This window comes from Aquarana catesbeiana, linkage group LG05, assembly GCF_042186555.1.
Source record: "Aquarana catesbeiana isolate 2022-GZ linkage group LG05, ASM4218655v1, whole genome shotgun sequence".
In the NCBI taxonomy this organism is placed as follows: Eukaryota; Metazoa; Chordata; class Amphibia; order Anura; family Ranidae; genus Aquarana; species Aquarana catesbeiana.
In genome coordinates this window covers 87,373,056-87,395,219 of record NC_133328.1, presented here as the reverse complement: position 1 = coordinate 87,395,219, position 22,164 = coordinate 87,373,056, and the positions used below count along the sequence as shown (strand labels likewise).

The window sequence follows — 22,164 nt, the reverse complement described above, 5'->3', positions numbered from 1 at the left end:
CATTATGCAGAACTAAAGGAACTTCAAGGTGGGTTGGAAGACAACTGGGACCTGTGCTGGAGAGCTCATACTTCTACAGCTCTCAAGAGTTACAAGAAGCCAGCCGATGCCTCACTAACATCTGAAATGCAACTTGTGAGAGGACAGACAAGCTTATATAAAGTATACAAGAAAATTGTGAGTGATAGGTCATCCTATTCCAATTTACAGGTTTAGAGCCATGTAGGTATCTACCTCCAGCCTACCCTCCATTCTACAACTCCTAATAATTCACCTGAAATCTGATGCAAAACTCAGCATGCTGACTACTCTTTTATGGGCTTCATTCTCTCATATGGATGCACTTTGGATGTGGGGCCTGTGATGTGATATGAATATGGGGTTAGTAACTTAAAGAAAACATTAAAGGCTATTGCTAGCAGATATATCTATCCCAATTGCACAATGAGTTAACTGTACAGAACAGGGTGTGTTTTATATGGTCTGTCTAATTTATATAATGAAGGCTAAGTTCGTACAGCACATTCAGGGGCCAGTCAGTCTTATCTAGATCCCAGTATCTGCTTTATATAGGCAAAGAACATGTGTGAACTAGCTGCAGAAAAATTAATTCATATTCATATCTGAGCCTAAATGAACTATTTAGGCTAAAATGCTCTAGTGTCACCATTACTCAGAGATATACACATTTAGCATTACACTAATAGTGCTCTTATCACGGTACAACAGACTATGTCTAGTGATCATCGCTATCAGCTAGTAAGTCCTACTAGCTGAATTGAAAGAGACATAGAAGTAAGGTCACAAGGATGGTACTACAAGACATGGCAGGAAGTCATGGATATATAAATGTAACTCCTAAGCTGAAATATCTCTCAATTGACGGCTATAAAATAAAAGGTCCAACTATCTGCTTAATGTGCTGAAAACCTAAAGCACAAGTGGCCTTGTAAAACAAGCTGTTAATAAGCTTCCACAAACATACACTGGAACGCTTCAACACTTGCAAAACGGAAGTCACATGATCTGTTTCATATTAGCTGCTCTGCGGAGGAAAGCACTGACCCTTTAATAGGTTTACGAAGCAGAAAGTTGGATGTATACAATTAAATACATTTCCTCTGATAGAAAAAAAAAAAAAAAAAAAAAACTTGTCATAAAGAAAGTATTTTTACATAAGGTATAACTAAAGGCAAAATGTTTATTTTTATTTTTTTTTTAGTTTTTGGACAAAGTGGAGATGGATTAGCACACCTATTTGGTTTTTATTTTTATATGTGTCCCTTTACAGAGATCACCTTTTCTATTTGTCCTGCTTGCTATTATTACTGAAAGTAAAAGAAAATCCTAAATTTGTGTTGTCCGCAGATAAGCAATAGAGGGGCACCTTCCAATGGGAAACTAGTTCTAGTAACTGCGGGGGGGGGGGGTTCTTAATTTGCAGGCAAATCTCCCCACTGGGATTAGATGGCAAAAAAGAACAGATAGGAGTGATAACCCTCCCTTATGCTTTCCAAAATGTGAAAAAGAAAAACTTTGCCTATAGTTCCACTTTAAATATCCCTCAATAAAATACACAGATCTAGTGCTTAGACTAACTTATGTTGTAGGTTTACTGGTCCTTTAAGAATCTGGATTCTGCAGCTGCCATCGGTAATAGATTAAAACTGACCTAAAGACTCTTTTCTAGTTTAAGAAAGCAGTAGGTGTAAAACTTTTGTGCATACTTTATGGCAATAATGAAGAAACCTGTAAAGATTGGGATATAATAAGTTAATTCCATTAAAGTCTAATGCAAGATAAAGGGCTTAAACATGAAAAACACTCAACACAATTCACCAGATGGCTCCTCACGAAGCTCAGAAATCTCAAGAGTGAGAGCTCCTTGGAGATTGTGTATCTCTATCAGTAGCTCAGCTGTGATCAGCTGACCTCTGCTGGGTGTTTTGCCAGAAGGTATGGAAATTCCAACACAGGCCTTGGGACACCATTGCTCAGTACACAGAGGAGCTTGAGCAATTATGTTGTCCTAGATTTGGGATCTTGGAGAAGTATAATTCAGGAATTGCAGGTGACTGTACTCCATGGCCTACATTTGTGCATTTGGTTTCAATTGCCTCACCCTGGAAGTTTGCATATATCAGTGCTACTCTTTTTAATAGTGAGCAATGTGAGGAGATGTAGACCTGTGCAGCATTTACATCAGTAAACCAATTACACATTATCACTTTCAGACAGTGAGGCTGTAGTCCAAAACAACCAATCTGATATCCCCTTTTAGCTGTCAGCGTGAGGAAAACGAACTGGCTACTTACAGTTACTGCACCTTGACTTTTGTTAAATAATCTAATATTGTTGATGGTGAGTGGGAATAAAAAACAGTTATTAAAGGAAGCATGGCTGTGCTCGTAGCTCATCAGATAACTGATATGTAATAAAGACTACACATAATTTAGCAGGACAAATTAGCCCCCTACAATGATAGTAGGAGAGGGTTTCCATAGAGGGGCATGGGGACAAAAATGTTTAAATTAGAGATCTTGCAAGCTACATGAGAAATAAGAAACCAGCAGGTGAAATGTGTCTGAAACTGGACAATGAGGAAAACAGAACAGGAAGAGGAATATAAGCGCTCAATGGATTTATGGCTGGAATGCCTGGAATATTTCAGTACTTGCAGCGTTTTTAATGAAACAAAACACTGTGAATTTACATGTAATGCAGAGATGTACCGATTTTTTTTTTGCCCAAACTTTTATAAATCATACACTAAAGCTGACTTCAGGGTTGGGTTGGCTTGTCTATGACAGAGGAAGTCTAGCACCAAAACATTAACTTGCAAACTTTCTACTGTGTAAAATGTAAAAGTTTGTGAGGTTCAGGTTCTTTGTTGGTGTACGACTCTACATGGTGTACATGTTATAACAAAATGTCACATTTAAGTTTAAAAAAGTCTAGTTCACAAAAATGTGGCTACATGGTCAAACTGACCTAAAAGTCTCTGCTGCGTAGATAAGACTAGAGCTATGTGGACATTACAAGTGATGGTTCAAGCAAAGGGCCCACATCCTAAGAGGAATGTTGATTGCAGCCATGCTGAATTATATTTCACAGTGTTTTCTGATGCCCGTTGGTGGATGCTGAATCGCTGGGCTCATTAGACAGCTGAAGTTTATTCAAACCTGGAAATACAGTACATGCAAATTAACAAGGGCAATGTTTATTGGTGGGTGGGTTATCTCCCTGTTACTAAAACCTATTTAAACAGAATACAAAAAAAAAAAACATCATCATTGCTTTCGTACACTTATCACTATTTGTTAGATACCAACTACTTTTAGATCATGTAGCACAAAAACATACCTAATTGTATCAAAGAATAATCTTCATATAACCAAAGAGTGATTACACTGCTAATCAACAAATCAGAGAAAACCACAATTTAATTTTAAAGTACAATTTCTGCAGGCACATTATTACAAAAAAACAAAACTCTTGTGTGGCACTACACAATTTAGCTTCACTTTGTTCTGGGACCTAATCTTCCTGGCCCAGGCAACTGCCATTCCAATAAAACTAAGGCCCTTTCAGTTGGAGGTGGGGTAACAGTGGTATAACTTAACTATAAAGTTACGCCAAAACAAGATTTGTGTGCTCACTGTAAAATCCTGCACTTGGATTACCTTGAGAGGAGTCAGTTATTTGGGATATACTGCCACCTAAAGGATGATTTGGACACTGGCAAAAAAAAAAAAACTGTAAAAAAAGAGGGGTGGTACATGTGTCCCTCAATGAACTTCAAGAAAATGTTTTTATAGTGACTACAAAAATGCTATTTTCACTCTTTTTTTTTTTTGAGGGACACAGCATTCAGAGATATTTGGGGTGTCCAATTGTAGTCCAGCTGAGGGGGTGGACACAACACAACAAAAAAAATGCTAGCAGTCCCACTAAAAAAACAAAACCCAGCTTGCTAGGGGCTGCCTGCAGATCTGTCTGAAGGATCTTACACGCAAAGCTGACATCATCTGAGGCCTGAACATCCACTTAGTAGAAGTTAGAGATCTTGTAAACAGGTTAGCAGCTTTGCAAATCTGGGAAACCATTGCCCGATGCTGAGAAGACCAAGAAGCACTCACAAATCTAGTAGAGTCTGCTTTGACAGGAAAAGATGGAATGTGATATTTAAGACCATAGCCTGAACAAAAATCTGTCTGAGTCACTGAGAAACAGTGAAAAGAAAAGATGGTTCCCCTTTGCAGGACCATCTAAAATGACAAAGCGAGTCTCTATTTCTAACAGAAGCAGTGGCTGCCAGGTAGACTTGTAGAGTGCAAGCTACATGGAGGTGATGAAGAGAAAGAAACTTCTTCCTCGTTTCTCATGCAGTGGGACCACGCAAAGTGAATGGACAAGGGCAAGCCTCCGTAGTGTTAAACCATTAATTTATTGGGTAAAAAACAGTAAAGTTGCACTTTGCGAGTGTAGGAGCTTTAAAAATGTGCCTGTCTGGGACGCCCTGCATTCCACAGACTGAAGAATACAAAACCAGAAGTGACGCAAGTGGCTCCGCCCAACACATTTCATCATTGTGACATCATTAGGAGCGGCCAGGAGGCCGAGAAACGAGAAAGAAGTTTCAAAAGGAATCTGGAGAAGCCATGAACTGCTACCTGGAACCTGGGGAATTATAACAGCAGAAAAAAAAAACAAAAAAAAACCAAACACTGCAAGACAAAGGCATAATGAGCTAGTATGCATCGCATACTAGCTCATTATGAAATACATCAGAACGATTGCCCTGAATCGGCATCAGCACTCCGAGTACATGGCCAACATCTTCCACCGGAGTTACTTCTGGGTTTGCGGCTCTGGCGCTCTGATTGGCCAGAGCCGCGGTGACGTCACTCCCACACGGTCACAGCACAAGTCTTGAAGAAACGGCACCAGGGAGCCTTTTTTTCAGTGCGCAAGTTTATGAGATATTCACAGTACCTACAAGTAAGCCTTGTTATAGGCTAACCTGTAGGTAAAAGTGCTGTAACAGAGTTTACAACCACTTTAAAGTTTTACTAAACCCACAACAGTAAAATCGGTCTGTATGTGCAGAATAGCATGCTTGGTATACTCACTGTGGAACTTAAAGTGTAAGTTCACCTTTACAGAAAAATCTGTAAGGTGAACTTACACAGGACCCCCTTCTCAACGCCCCCAGTCCCACTGACCTGCAGCGCAGCAAGTTCCTGTTCTGAGCCCTGCTATAGCCGTCTCACCTAAGAAATCCCCTCGGCATTCACGCGTCTTCATCCCCGCTGAGAGGACGGGCTACGCTGGTTCTGATGCTGTTCATGCTGCACATGTGATGGCGCTGACCAATTAGAATGCTCCTAAACGTCCCTCCTGATGGGGTACATTTAGGAGATTAAGCTGTGGGGATTTCTAAGCCCCGGACCAGTGAGGTGGCTATAGCAGGTCTCATAACGGGTGATCGCCGTGCTGCAAGTCAGCGGGACTGGGGGGTTATGGAGGGGGTCCTGTGTAAGTTCACCATACAGGTTTTGAACTTACCCTTTAAAGAGGAACTGTAGTCTGCTCACATAATTTGTAATAAAAACATCTGAAGCTTTCCTTTAACCACTTTGCATATAATTTTATATATACTGTGATTCTGTACTTGCCAAATATGCTGCAGAAATCTGCCTCCACTGAGGGAGGGGGGGTTAAACCAGGTCGGTTACTTTTTTTTTCAGCAATATTACCCAAATGTTACTAATGAACACGAAAGAAAATCAGTTCTCATTAACAAAAGCTAGTCAGAGGGACACACAAGAGTTTTTTCAGGCATCTTGTGATACCTGCCCTTAGACCCCTTTCACACTGGGGCGTTTTTCAGGCCCTTTAGCATTAAAAAAAAGCGCCTGTAAAGCGCAAGAAGCCTCATCTGCAATTCCAATGTGAAAGTCCGAGTGCTCTCACACTGGGGCGTTGCACTAGCAGGATGTCAAAAAAAAGTCCTGCAAGCAGCTTCTTTGCATCGCTTTCGTGTTTTTGCCACTGGGCTGGGTGCGCCTATGGCCCGAGCCCTTTCACACTGCCAGCGCCCAAAAAAAGCCTGAAAAACGCCCCAGTGTCAAAGGGGTCTTAAGCGGCGCTTTACCAGCATTTTTCAGGCGCTGGCAGTGTGAAGGGGCTCGGGCTTTCACATTGGGATTGCAGATGAGGCTTCTTTCAGACACTTTTTTTAACACTAAAGCGCCTGAAAAACGCCCCAGTGTGAAAGGGGTCTTATGCAAGCTTAGGAACAGTTAGTTCACAATGGAGTTCAGGTCCACTTTTAAGGTGAGGTTTTAAAGTGTCACAAATTTTTGGTGTAATAAGCAACATGTTACCACCAATTAACCCCCTGAACGTTCCTATACAGCTATTATGTCTAACAGTGTATTAAAGAAAAAATCTTGCTGCATTTAAACTTTAGTTATATGTACCTACAGTTGATTAAGAAAATGAGCCAAATGTCTAAATACACAGCAAACATACATGTATACACCTCGCCATACAAATAAATTGTTCATTTTATTCAGCCACTTGTGATCTAGGCAACCTTGCCAGAAAGAGCAACCAGGGTTGTGACACCATTATTAAGGGCTCATTCACACTATTTGTGATGACCTGAATTTTTCTGCATTGTTTGCCATGTACCCCGTTCACACCGCAATACTGGTGTGATGTGCAGTGCTGGAAAAATGCAGCATGTCTACAATTTTCTACGCCTACAATTTTTCACACTGCATTGGATGGCTTTATATGTCACCACACAGGAGCATAATGCACCATCATGCTGTGCTGTGACATGAATTAAGTGACACCAAATAGAAATGTAGAAAAAAAAAATCAAGCTGCTGGAGCCATCGCTACTTTGGCCTGCATGGTAAAATGCAGAGTTTTACCATTCAGGCTACTGTAAATGTAGCCTAATGCTGGACTTACACCTGTAGAAGTTCATTTGAAAACTTGCATTTTTGGAATGTTTGTTCGATGATCTAAGAGTTAAAAGGGCCTACAATCACTTTGAGCAGAGTGAGTGGACAAATCAAAAACACAAGGTTGGAAATTTTTCATCAAATTTAATGGTAACAAGTTTCTATTTGTTAAATTGGCTCCCAGATAAGAAAAACTAACTTGTGTTATGCACTTGTTAGGGTGCTTTCACACCGCTCCCCAGTGCACTTTTGACGCAGCGCAGCGTACCTGTGGTTTTCATGCGGGTTAGCTGCACTTTCTAATAGACTTCTATTATGTCCCACGGTTTTGGTACACTTTCTGAAGCCACAGGACATAATAGAAGTCTATGGAAAAGTGCAGCTAACCCACATGAAAGCCAGAGGTGCACCTGCTGTGGCCATAGCGGAGCGGACCAGTGTGAAGCTGCCCTTAAAGTTAATCTGGAAGTAGAACAGTCTTTACATGAAAGCTTTTTCAATCCTGTAAATCTCGAAAGCATCGTTGTGGCAAACAACAGTTTTTTTATCTATACAATCCATAATGGTCTCAAATGCAGTGGCTGCCCACAAACAAAACTTTTATTGGAACAAATGGTTTTATTGGAACAAATGGTTGTCTAAAGGTTCCAGGCAACATTATCACTGCAATGCACAATGAAATTTTCAATTGAAAATCAAGACATTGACCCGGTTATTTAACATACTTAAAAGGTTGTTCCAAATTAGTCCATGAAAGTACCATTGAATGTTCGGATAAACAATTTTGATCCTTTCTCGCTAGAACGAAATTCTAAAGATGTAAGGCTACCTTAAAGCGGTAGTAAACTCTGCTTTTGTATTGTACCTGCAAGTAAGCCTACAATAATGCCACGCACACACAATCGGAATTTCCGATGTGAGCTTGTTGTTGGAAATTCCGACTGTGTGTATGCTCCATCAGACATTTGCTGTCGGAATCTCCGACAACAAATGTTTGAGAGCTGGTTCCCAAATTTTCCGACAACAAAACATGTTGGAAATTCCGAGCGTGCGTACACAATTCCGACGCACAAAAGTTCCACGCATGCTCGGAATCAAGCAGAGGAGCCGCACTGGCTATTGAACTTCATTTTTCTCGGCTCGTTTTACGTGTTGTACGTCACCGGGTTCTTGGCGTTCGGAATTTCCGACATTTGTGTGACCGTGTTTATGCAAGACAAGTTTGAGCCAACATCCGTCGGAAATAAATCTACGGTTTTGTTGTCGGAATGTCCGATCGTGTGTACGCAGCATAAGGCTTACCTGTTCTTACAGTGAATATCTCCTAAACTTGTGTATATTTACACATATTACAGCCGGTGATGTTACCGGTGCTCTGAAGGGACAGCATACTTATGCTGTCTCTTCAGAGCTCTGTGCCAAATAGTTTTTCTTTTTTATTTGAATGATGTTCTGCTTTAAAGTATAGTACTGTCCACATATATATTTAACATGAACTAGCTAGTGTATGGCTGGCCAGACTTAGGATCAATAAGAATTCGCCAGCTACAGATGAATAATATTGTAACATTATTAAGAATTTACATTTTTTTATACCACTGAATCGAATTTCAAAAATATCATCTCAAGAGAAAAAAAAAAAAAAAATCAGCACAACAAATGCTTTCTATGCAGCAAATAGCCATGGTTTATAGGTACCTATTGCTTTTAACAGCTCCTCCCGAACAGCTGAGGTGAACTTTCTTACTAAACACAGAGTTGTCACAACTGCGAATATCAGATTATATGTAACAACAATATAGAAGTTTCCCAGCCAGTTAAATCGTCCAAAATCACCCAAGAGATCAAATCTTGTGATTCCTGAAAGAGAGAATGAAGTACAATGCAAAATGCTATGTAAAATAAATCTTAAAACATAAAAACACAAAAACAGAACACATCATTTGAGAATTGAAACATTTAAATATACTTGAGTTGTAACTTCAAGCAATCCTTCCTTTTTTTTTTTTTTTTGTTTCCAAAGAATGGCAAAGGATAGATCCCCTGGCTGGGAAGATTTGTCTTTGGCTCCTGTGCTGGACACAAGGAAGTACAGGGAAATCTACAGTGGTGTTACAGACAACAACACAAAGCTGGCAGAGATTCTAAAGCTGGCCATAGACAGTTAGAATCCCAGCCCGGGCTTTGTATTCTGACAGCGGGACCCGAAGCCACTGATCAGGAAAGATTTTCCAACATGTCCCTTCAACAGAAATTGATCAAATGACTGACTTCTGTTGAGCGGGGATAGCCACACACACTGTTCAAAAATTTGGCCGGCCTAGCCAGGAACCGAAACATTTCCATCACTGTATGGCCAAGCTTTATCCATCCCTTGTCTGATCAGGAGATAAAATGCTATAACTTGAGCTCTACTTTAAACACAATTGCTCTGGATGAAGATTTCTTACATTTGTAAGTACTTAATGACAAGGGGGGATATGGATAATGATGTCCACATGGATTTTAAATTGACAAAGAAACCCTCTAATGGGACTTTATAGGGCATAAACTCCAAGGAAGTAGGATTGATAGTATAAAAAGTTCAAAATGTATTAGTTGGAAATATGAAAAAGTTTTGGTGCAGAATAAAACATATTCAAATTGATACCATTACAGTAAATACATAATAATAGAAAAGATGAATAACCACAATTCTCTGTCAATGGTGCAACCAAAAGCAGAGTAAATTCCAACGCGTTTCAAGATATTGCGTAACTCCTCTTCTTCATGGGTAAGTGGTTAGTTACACAATAATATCATATGTATATACATTCATATGCTACATAGCCGCATCATTTAAAAACAAGGAAAATTGCCACCACAAGACACCAGAAGTCCAAGAGAAAGGGGAACAGGAGGCCCCAACTCAGGCTCCCCACAGAGGGCACAGGGCCTCACCCTAAAGGGATATGTCACACCGTGAGCCAGGATAGGGAAATCTGGGCTTTCCAGATATGGTGGGCTAGTTAAAGAAGTTCCAGAGCACCAACATATTAGGGCAGTGGTTTCAATTATGTACTTGAAGCAATATCAACAGGAAGGCATAAGGACAAATCTCAATAGATGGATCAACAGAGTCTCTGATGTACCTGTCCACCCAGTATTCCAGTGAATAAACACAGCCTTGTCTGCAATGTGGTCTGCATGCGTTTGGATGCTCTGGAAGGTGGCTTTAGCTCAATACAAGGACTATATATCATTTGCAGAGTAAGATCAGTGGAGTGGAGTTCCTCCAGTTGCTCTTACTATTGGAAATTGCTGGCCAGGTCCAATAACTTCAGTTGGGTATGCTCTCACTACAAGTCCGGCTTCAGCAGTGTGTGAAGCTAGAAAAGTAGACCCAAACATTTTTTACATCTATGCACCTGTTAACAATGTACATAAAGTCTAGCATGATCATTTATGTCAGTGGTTATGCTTGGCACCACTGCACGAACCAAGATCCATTAATAAAGCTAGTTCTATCAAAACATGAAATGCTGAGTAGCACTGCATACACATTCCAATGTTCAGACAAGTCCTTCTCCCCCTGTAGATAACAACAGTAATAACCTTCTTCCTCAGTGTTTGTCAGTATGAAACTGTAGACACCAGTGCAGTGAATTCACTTCAGATTAAATAATGTAAACTGGCATGTTCACCGGGTATTCTTTTTTTTAAAGCGTATCTAAACCCAAAAGCAAAAAGTAAGTATTTTGCAACTTACTAGTCCTGAGACATGGCGGCTATATCAGTCTTCTTTTTTTAGGCTTTTGTATTTATTTTTACCTGGTAATTCTGCCAGCAAGTCTCCTCTTTCAATTTCCTTTAAGAGACCAAGCTGTCCAGCAAAGTAGCAGTTAAACACTGACGGGGCACTTACAATAGTCAGATTTTATTAACGTATATAACACCTTTATCCAAAAAGGAAAACAAATGTTGCTGTAACTGCTTAAAAATGTTAGTCGGAGTTTGGCTTTGTTAGTCAACTCCATCTAAATCTGCTAGTACATCTAACACTACTTTCTCCCCAGAAAATGCTGCTGTCCAAAGGTGTCTCTGTTTAGCCTTCATAGAGTGCCGCTACCCTAAGACAGAAAGGGGGGAAAGCACAAAATCGGTTGCAACAGTGTATGGTAGCCAATCAGCTTCTAACTTCAGCTTGTTCAAATACACTCTGACAAAACAACTGGAAGCTGATTGGTTTCTATGCAAAGCTGCACCAGATTTGCACTATCCAGTCTTAGGGAAGACATACATGGAGCAAATTTCTTTCCTGCAACCACGGGAAAGAATTTTAGTCGATTCCCCCATCAACACAGACAGTTTTGATGCAGAAATCCCTCCTGCTGGGCCATTGTTTTCTCCTGGTGTGTGTGTGTGTGTGTGTGTGTGTGTGTGTGTGTGTGTGTGTGTGTGTGTGTGTGTGTGTGTGTGTGTGTGGGGGGGGGGGGCAGGTGGGGTAAGCTGTCCGGCCAGAAGACAGTGATTATCACTAGAAGCCGCTTGCAATAATCTAAGAGAATCTGGCAGGCTGGTTGTACCCAAGTTGATTGATCAATCAACGTGGTACATTCAGCCTGCCTGCTAATGTTTCGAATCTTGAACCATGTCTGTCTTAGTAAATCAACCCCTGTGTGTGTTACTGGTCAGATCACCAGGTGAAAATAAAGAAAAGAAAAGCCTAGAAAAGGAAACTAATGCAGTCACCACATTTAAGGACTGGCAAGGTGAATGTTATATTTTTTGTTTTTGGGTTTACATAGGCCTTAATGAATAAGCTTTAGGAAAATGAAAGGTGACACTTTACATTTTTATGTATGCAACCTTTACATACTCATTTCTAATCTTTACCTATAGTTATACTTTAAAATGCATTGTGTCTCATTTTGGAGTGAACCATAAAACACAGACATTCCTGCAAAAACGTGGATGCGATTCATAAGAGTTTGAAGTCCTTATCTGCATGAAGTGACCAAAACATTGGAGACAGGAGTTCATTTTGACATCAAAGGAACTACCACATTCAGCAGAAGAGGTCAGCCTAAATGTCCCAGTCCTGAGCGGTTTACTTCTTCACACCACAAAACCTTATCGACAGTTTAAAGTGGGAAGAGGATCTCCCAATAATATTGTAAACTACTGCCCAACGTTAGGAAAAGCTAAAACTACACACGGCTTTTTGAACAGCATAAACGTCAAGTACTCAAGAAGCTGAAGTGTCATCATTACTGCTATCCTGAATAGGTAAAAAAAAAAAATAGATGTGAATTACTAGATTGCTTGTTTTATTCTTCCAGTTTGTCTTTCCCATCATGGTCTGTCCAGTTACCCCTTTGATTTGGGGGAGGGAGAGAAAGAAAAAAAATGTTTCTTTTTTGAATACTGTGAGAAGACCATGAATCTGTTTAACGTATTTATTCCCTTTCATCTATTGAAAAGCACTAGGCATAACATGTAATGCAATGCATGTTGATATTTTGCAAAGCACCACATGACTCACTGTACCCTAATGCAGTCTATTAATCCTGTTTGGACAGCTGTGTCTGTGCATTTGTTAGTGCTGCTCTAATTGTACCATCCTTCTTTTACCTTCTATCTTATTCTTTTATTTATCTCTATGGCAAACTATTCAGGAATGTCATTTGTAAGATTTGGGGCGGGGGAGGTGGGCTTCGCCATTAATTTGTTTTCTTTGTAACAACAATTGTACCCAGCAAGCGCCCTTCCTCTCAATAACCAGTGTACATTACTACCAACTGTTACCAACAATCTCTTATTATAGAGAACACAAAATCAGCTTTGGAAACATGGAAACGGCGAACGGGGCTTAACTGACACAAAAGCTATTTGTTAGTTCCCACAGTATTTTTTTTAATAACTGTTTACATATACGTTTATACTTTTTTTTTCCTTGGTAGAAACAATCGAGTTAATCCAATATGTTAAGGAGACTATAGTGAGTGAGGAAATGGAACCTGAATATACAAAAAGTAACCTTCACCCTGTGGAACTATTCCTTCAGATGCCATAAGTCATTGGAAAATTTTAACAGAAAATTGTAGATATAAATACATGTCCCAAGAAGGCCCCTTTCACACTTGTGCAACTTGTCCTGCGACCTGGGACTGCAAAGTCGCATGTCAAGTCGTTCCCCATGATTTTCAATGATAACCATTCATATATGTGCCGACTTCAAAGTAGTCCTTGTACTAATTTGGTCAGACTTTTATGAGGGTTGAGGTCCAAAGACCTCAAGCTTACACAGGCAGTCCCTGAAATCGTGTCAAAATTGCGTCCAAAACGTGGCAAAAATCACACGAAATGTAATATATTGCAGCTTACCAGTCTTTAAATATAGTCGCTAAATGATTTTTTTTTTTTCAGGCTAGGTACAAATTCTGCATGTACAGAAAAAAAAAATATTTGACCCTGCCAGAAATCCACCATCCTTGTAACTTCCATTGCACTGAACTGAAATCTCAAACAATGTTATCAGCTTTCCCAGCTTCTCTTCTGTGAGCTACATAACACCACCTCTATGCTATAGAGGGGAGCAGAGGGGAATAGGTTTGTAGTCCAAAGTGAGCATTATCGCTCAAGACAGAAATTGTGTTCCTGGCAGATCACCATGGGAAAATGAAAGTGGATGTAAATCCGATTCATGAAATTTGAGCTGGGCACATATATCTACAGTGTTTTCTTATCTCTCTTCAAAGCCCTAAGTCCCGTAGCCGTCTCCTGCCCCATTATCAGCCTGAGAACTTCTGACAAGTTCTCCATCACAGGAGATAAAAACAACCTGAGTTTTGTGTTGGGGAGGATGCTATAAATAGATCAGTATAGTTTTGAACGATTCAACAGAACCAAAAGTCTCTACCTATGAGGAGAGGGGGTGTGTGCCTTTCCTCCAATCAGCTGTCTTGACTGTATTCCCAGGCTTCACTGCAATGCTAACCAGGAAGAGAAAATCTCCTAACAGAATCTGAACTTTCTAAAAAAATATATAAAGGTGAAGACAGCAGATATACATGTAAAACTTATGTAGGGAGATTTGTTTCATCTGAGGCTGTTCACTTCACTGGGTATATGTGAGGGTTTACATCCACTTTAAGGAAGAAAAGCCTAAATAAAAAAAGCATATGCAACTACCACATCTAAGCATTGGAAGGCTGTAATATATTACATTTTTGTTCTCGGTTTTAGATATACTTTAGACTCTGCTAAGACCCAATTGAATAGGAGTTAGGTCTCATACACACGGGCAATTACTTGCGTGCAGGGCTGTGTTTTGTTGGCGCAGGGATGGAAAGGTGTTGCGTGCATCACTGTGTTGGCAGTACCACAGATGTCTATTAGGACATGCGGCTACACAGCCTCGAATGCACCCAGGGTAGGTTCAGGGACACGCACCCATACGCATGTCATATTGGAACACAGCAGCTGTGCCTGTGCAGCCATGTGTCCCAACAAACATCTATGGGACTACTGGCTTGACACCTGTGCATCTTCATGTCTGCAAACTCAGCCCTGCACAGGGCATGCAGGTAATCGCCCGTATGAACAAGGCCTTAGACACATATTAGAAAACTACATTCCATTTTTATGGTATCTTCATGTAAATATCAAGAAACTTGTTGAAATACAAATTTTTATAGTTGGATGGCTCTAAACCAGGGAAAATAAGGCTCAGTTACCATGACACAACTTATGTTTTCAGTGCTTTGCTCTGTTTAATCTGTCCTAGGCAGGGCTTGACAAGTGCCAGGTCGCTATGGCGACCAGAAACTGCTCCCTGGTGCCTGGGCTGCCGCCAGCCCACTCACTGCAACTCCCGACGCCCCAGACATGCAGTGCCGGGCAGCCAATCCTTCTCTCTCCCCCTGGCTAGTCTCCATGGTTTCCTGGGAGGCAGGCAGTAGGCCGATGTCCGGCTGTGAGTGACATGGGAGGGGAGGGGGACGGCCTCCTCTCCTCACACGGCCGCTGTCCCCTCCTCCTCCCTAATACCCAAGCAGGGTCTGAGCAGGAATGGTTTCTCTTTGTGGGAGCTGTGTTCGCTCACACTATTGCAAATTGGATGTGGTTTCCCCGCATCCAATTCGCATGTCAGGAGATTGTGACCGTCTCTCTATGAAGCTGATTCACAGGGCTCCGGGACGGCTTTGGAGAGAATTTCAGAAGGGTTCTGTGTGTCTTCAGGTCCGTTCCAGGTCCGAATTCAGCCAAAACGGTAAATGGGGACGCACCGGACTCCTGCTGTGAGCCGCTCCGTGCTTGTGAGTTAGGGTTAGGGGGCGCAAATTACTAGCCTTACTCCGGGCGCTGACAATCCATACTACGCTAAAAAAAAAAAAAAAAAAAAAACTGGCTCCTAACTTTTTTAACTGGCTCCTAGATTCAAAGTAAATTTGTCAAGCCCTGGTCCTAGCTATTAAAATGCGATAGTAGAGAGGGTTGGGACAGGCTCAATTTTCCTGGGGATCATTTACAGGCCTGCAAAATAGCTACACTGTCATTGCAAGGAAAAGGAGATAAAAGTTTACTTGGTCGTAATGTGCGATTACCACAGTTCCTGAATACACTTTATAATTAGACACACAGTCTTGCTAAACCCTTTGCCCAGGAACTGTTTTAAAATTGTTTGTTCGCAGGGAGCAATAAAAAAAAAAATGTAAAAGCCATACCTAATGTTCTGGACATAACTGGTAAGGCCGAGCTGAGCACCAGAATAGAGACACAGTTCCCAATGATCTGTGAAAAGAAGCAGATGAATTTTAAATATTGTCATAAAAGTATTCCAATTGCTTTGTTAGTTAACACAAATATATTTATAGACTCAAAGTAATACATATACTTTCCCAAGGAGAAAAGGTATTTTGCTTATCATCTAGAAAAGATACAACACCACATCACTTGATAAATAGAAATTTGAGGATGTATTTGGGTTTTTTAAGGTGCAGAATTATAACAAAATAATTTATAAAAAGTAGAAATGTATTGGAACATTAAAAACAAACATCCAAAAGGTAATTATTATTATTACAGTACTAATACAAGTGCAAACTGATTTCATCTCTACATGTTTCGCCTTGGTAATTGTCTTCTTCAGGAGAATTTATTGATATCAGGCACAGTGAGCACTAGAAGTAGAAAGAAGTTTTAGAAAAATAGGACAACCGTCACAAAACATCAAAGATATATAACACGGGTTTACAAATTAAAAACATTCATGAATTGGCAAAATGCATAGTGCCAAAGCCATAATTGGTCATACTGATTACCTGTATATTCAGCTCAGGCACACTCTGTCTTCTACTTTTTGGACCATTACCAGTGGGTGTACCCTACATATATCCCCCTCTATGGCTATACCTGATTATCCGATCTTTCAAATCTCTATGACTCTGGAGCCTCAATTTACATACAAATACTTTTGAATATACAGATAACCAATATAACCAATTATGGCTTTGGCGCTATGCATTTTGCCAATTCATGAATGTTTTTAATTTGTAAACCCATGTTATATATCTTTGATGTTTTGTGACTGTTTATTGTCCTATTTTTCTAAAAATTCTTTCTACTTCTAGTGCTCACTGTGCCTGATATCAATAAATACTCCTGAAGAAGCCAATTACCAAGGCGCAACATGTAGAGATGAAATTAGTTTGCACTTGTATTAGTACTGTAATATCAATACTTACCTTTTGGATGTTTGTTTTTAATGTTCCAATACATTTCTACTTTTTATAAATTATTTTGTTATAATTCTGCACCTTAAAAATCCCAAATACATCCTCAAATTTCTACGTATACTTTCCTGTACCAAACTATATCACACAAATACCTCTGTATATGGTGGCACCATACAGGAAGAACTAATTTATATCACTTTGATATAGGGGTCCTTTATGTCCCCAAACATTGGGCATTGGCTTTAATCCTGTTTTAAAGTTACACTAAACATCCTTATTCTACAAAAAGAATCCCTACACATCCACTACTTAATGCCCTGTGATCTATTTTTCATGCAATAATTTCCTGACGTGTTTTTCTGCCTTCTTGTTATGTCCTCCTGAATCTCCATTTTTCCCCTCACTTCTTTTTGTGTGGAATCAGCACATTAGTTGTGGACATATGCACTGCTCTATGCATACTATACACCCCATAGTCCATGGGTCCCTAATCCATCTCAGAAGCAAGAAAGAGAGAGTGACTACATTCTTACATACAGTGGGGCCAAGGAGATTGAACGTAGCCTTCTAACAAGAAATCAAATTACAGCAGCAAAAATAAATAAATAAATGAATTTGGACGTTTGAAGGAGGCTGAGAGCAACAGAAGGTACAATTTGAAGTTAATATATTTTTGGATATATTTTTTTAAACCAGAGTTTAGTGTTACTTTAATTTTGTGAAAACTGTCTGTTAATAGGGAACTAGCAGGGTGAACGGCGGTTTGGATGCAAATCTCTGTTCACCAAAATATCCCCTGCATTACTTCATCCTCCAGCTCTTCTGAAGTCTGAATATGTTTAGAAAGAATTCTACAAGGCAATCTGATGAATGTACCGCAGAGATATGGCAACATATTTACATTCTGGATTAGTTGACTTGCTTGTTGTATGCACCACATGCATTAAAGATGCACTGTGATATTGGAGAACTGAGAGGTATTTAAAGTAGAAGATCATTCAAATCATTTCTAAACATAAGGGGTAACTTAACTTTTGTAGGAAAAAATAAATAAATAATATAGCAAATACAATGGTTACCATTCCAAGTCATTTTGTAATTGAATGTTATTAAAAATTACTTTTCCTTTTCAATCTACAGCTCTGTAATTTTCTGTAAAATGCAATACGATATGGCTACCTGGAGGTGTTCTGTACACAGAATGAACAGACAGCAGGTAATATAATTCCAGAGGGCCTTACTGTTGCTTCCTGACTTACCTCTCTCCATAGACTGCAATTTTTTCTACAGCCATACACTATTTCACTACCTATGGCAATAACTGATGGAATGCATCTATATTACTCTGTTTGCAAACATGCTTGCCTTTCTAGTAAGAACACTGCCTAAATGCCAAGAAACAATCCCTGTGTCTGTCTGCCTTCATTCTTTTCTAGCAGTGAGATGGAGGGATGTCTTCACTGTGCAGTATATGCAATCTGATCTCAGGATTAAGATATACATCACAGTTGCTTTTTCTGAGCTTCTAGAAAACTAGTCACAGCTGGCATACAGCTCTTTATTTGGCCAAATTTTTAATACTGTTAAGCCAGGCATACATGAATCAAAATTCAACCGGTTCAGCAGGGACCAGCCAAATTTTGATCCATGTATAGTATAGGCAGGCTGATTGTATTCAAAGTCAATCCTTCAATCAACTTGGGTACAATCAGCCTGTTTTTGATTTTTGGCATGCAACTACTGCCAGAAGCTATAGCTTAGCTGCTAGCAATAATCGTGTTCTGCCAGCCCAAAAGGCTCCCTGCACCTCCCCTACGTTCCCCAATAGTGCTGCAGGAAGAATTTCTCCATCAACACTGAATGCACTGAGTCAAGCAATTTTTCTACGAAAATTGAATCATCTATGGGACTGCCTACAGTATGGAGGTTAAATATTTTATTGTAAAAAGACGGAGTACAGAGGCTTGCTTTACATTGTCCAGCACATTTTTCTCCGTGTTGAATATCTTTTGAAGTATTTATTTTTTATGTTAAAAATGGGTTATGGAACATCCCACCCCCCTTGGATATAACAGAATACTTTTAGCAATGACAAATATAAAATGCAACTGCCATCAACTCACTCACAAATAGTGACATGCACCATGTATAAAGTGGTACAGTTTTCCAGCACTATCCTCAAAACAAGACGATCTCAATCATTTTATGGGATGCTGCAAATGAATATTTTCTGCTCTTATAAACCACTCAGTTAAGGTTTTCAGACTAGTTTTCTTCTCATGAATTTTGCTGCCAGGCTTTCATCTGAGCCAGAAAACACTTATTTAAGACGTTTCCAGACACAAGAGCAAAAAGCGTCATATGGGCAATTAAAAGAGACAATGCTTGCTCCTTAGTTACTGACCTCCCCAGCCTGCTTGTGGGAATATCCAACAAAAATAAATGTATACATTTGTGTCAAAGCGTTACTTAACAGTTTCATTGTTCACAGGCTGGTGTCAGGTTGTGCTAAGTCAAATTAGCTTTAACTTGTAAGAAGCAATTGAAAAGGTCCCCCTTCAGTCTTATTTTAATTATTTAAATTTGAATAACTGTATTCCTCGAAGAAGCTGAAGTTCTTCAGATTTCAAACAAGCGGAGTGAAGTACAGTTTGCACAGAGTTACTCATTAGCAATACGGAGCTTTGGGAAGAAAGAAAACTCTCTTTCACTGTGTTTCTATGGCCGGTTAACAAGCCCAGTAATTGCAGGCCTTTTTTTTCCTTCTAAACAAGTGAATGGATGGTGTCCAAACTAAACACAGCTCACATCCCTTTTTCCCACTCATTTGGGGATTTAGAAAATCTTCCAGTTTGTGTTTACGCAGATTACCAACAAATAGTAATCCCTGCAAATGACCCATATGGGGTATTTACTGCCCTAGGTGACAATTCATTAATAAAGCTCAGGTTCACTGTTGATGTTATTTACTTGTAACATACTTGAAATGCATACGTTTTCATGATTATATTTAATTACGTGTCTTTATCTTCTCATACAGCTTCACTGTACTGTCTTTTAGGCTCCTCCCACTTTTTTAAATATTGCAAAATGCCATAGGCAACATGTATTTACAGGCAACCATCTATATCTATAGCAGTAGTTGGACAGCAGACCCAAGTAACCGTACAGAAATAAAAGGAATTCAAGAATTAAATCATTTTACGTTAGTGAATATAAAGTTTTAAAATAGGATACATAAATAAAACTTAAATATCACTAAAGGCAAAACTTTTTTTTTTTGTTTCGTTTTGGGTAGTGGAGGTGGATTGGAACACGTGTCAGGTTTTTATTGCAGTCTGGTCTGTGCCCCCATTGTGGAAATTCAGCCTCTCTATTTGTCCTGTTTACCACTATCATTGAAAGTGAAAGTAAAAGAAAATTACAAATTTTGGGTTAACACCAGAACAGTAATAATCCGATAGGGATACTAGTTCCGGAGATGCCCTGGGAAATCTCCCCAGTGGGACAAAGTTGGCAAAAAAAAAAAAAAATGACAGGGGTTATATTCCTCTCTTACTCTATTCAAAATGAAAAGTTTTTCTTTTAGCTCTACTTTAAAGCCAATAGGGTGTCACACCTTTTTATCTCTTAATTGTCCCGTTTGCTTGCAAGTTATAAACTTTGACTGGAAATACTCTAAAATACCTTTTCTTCCTGGCCTCCTGCATTAGTGCCCTGTGCTGGCATAGATAAGTAATAGCCGCACTCCTCATCACATGCACATCTCACAGAATTGTATTGTAGGGATAGAGAGGGGTGTTTCAGATGAGTTCAGTCAGGGCTGAAACGGGGGAGGGGAGGGGAACGTGCCCCAGATACCGCATTGAAAGGGGCACCACTGGTGGACAGAGCGGGTGATCAGTGCAGTGGGTTGGGGAAATCACTGGAACCAATCTTCAGTGTGGCTCTCCCTGCAACAACTGAAAGCTGGCATGTCCTCCTCCCACCCACCGGCTTTCAGCTGCTGCAGGGAGAGCCACACGGAAGATTGGTTCCAGTAATTTCCCCCACCTGCTGCACTGATCACCCAACTCTGTCTACGTGCAATTCCCCCTGCTGCCTGGGCCCCTCACTGTGTGTCCCCTACAGTGTGTTTGTCATGCAATGTGTTCTTCCCCCTCCCCCCGCGTTGCCAGCTTCCGCCTGCTCCCGCTGGCTGCTGTAGGGCACAGGGGGTTTTCAGATGGAGAGAGGAGGAAGGGGGTGGGGGCAGTAAATAGATCATACTTACATCAGGGGTTTGTTTGTAAAAAACGAAATAAAATAAAAATTGAAATGTAAAAAAATTAACACAGGGAAAAAGGGGGTCAGTGTATACAGGGGTGCAGTGTGTAGAGAGGGTGGGACAGTGTGTACAGGGAGTGAATTTAATTTGAGATAATTCCCTGGTTGTGTTGGTTTTTTCTAATCAGACTAGAAAGCTACGCCCAATATGTAGCATCATTTAGCCACACCCACTTTTTTGTGTGTAGAACGCTGCAGGTCATTATCTCCCTGGTAGGGGCCCCGGTGCATTATTTTGCCCAGGGGCCCAAGATGCTATTAAGATGACACTGATCGGAGGTGAGGCTTGAAATGGCTTCATTCAATTCTCACCTCCGCAGTAGATTAGAAGGGGTGCCGTCCAAACAAAAAAAGAAACAGCCCAGCAGAGCAGGTCTTTAATAAGCCAGCCATGACTGTAGAACAAAGTCATTGCAAGCCTCACTTCTGTGGCAGATTAGAAGGGGCTCTGACGGGAAGGAACAAGAGCGCACAGAAGCAGACTTTATTAAAGACCCACTTTTTGGATCACCTCTTTTTTCCCGGTGGCCCCCCTCTCGTAATCTGTTATAGAAGTGAGGCTTGAAATCACCTCATTCAAACCTCACCTGTGGAGTAATTGTGCAACAATACGTGCAATGTCAGCTACCATTCACGCACCCACACTGGACACCGGCCAGCCAATCAGCTAAATTGCCCCTCATATAGATAAATTCTCTCTCAGGTGGGGGGTAGGGAGCCAAACTGAGCCTTTGCCTCAGATGAAAGAATGTCTAGTTCAGTTACTAAGTCCTGATTATGGAGTACACTGGGTCTACTTTAGTCCTATAAAAATAGATATGAAGTCGGGCGGTATACTAACATATTTCAGTAATTTCAACAGTACTTTAGGAAGACATGAAGGTTATCTACGATGGGTGCCCAGCCTCTGCACTGCTGTTAGTTACCGTCGTCATTGTTGTGTCATCCTTCCTTGGGGTGAAACTTCCAAAAAAGCGCAGGCTATAGAAGCCGACAACAGAGGAAACCATCAGATAACTGTAAGGATTGAGGTAAGGTAATGTTTTAAAGGAAGAGACTGCCAAGAGAAACATAGAAGGTTTGATCTTATGCTCTGAGCACTGTGTAGTCAGACCATTTTTGCAATTTTTCCTTTGCTT

At 40.3% G+C, this 22,164-nt stretch overlaps 1 protein-coding gene across 1 annotated transcript in view; it reads right to left on the bottom strand.

The window, feature by feature from the left end:
• Nucleotides 1-1,130: 1,130 nt before the first annotated feature.
• The window catches only part of LMBR1 (limb development membrane protein 1), a 251,126-nt gene continuing 230,092 nt past the window's right edge, over nt 1,131-22,164 (bottom strand). The window contains exons 14-17 of the mRNA XM_073629939.1: nt 21,952-22,042; nt 15,689-15,755; nt 8,679-8,840; nt 1,131-3,182 (exon numbers count right to left, since the gene is read on the bottom strand). Coding sequence (XP_073486040.1) covers nt 3,109-3,182; nt 8,679-8,840; nt 15,689-15,755; nt 21,952-22,042 — 394 coding nt within the window. The 3' untranslated portion in view covers nt 1,131-3,108. The remainder of the gene's footprint in view (nt 3,183-8,678; nt 8,841-15,688; nt 15,756-21,951; nt 22,043-22,164) is intronic.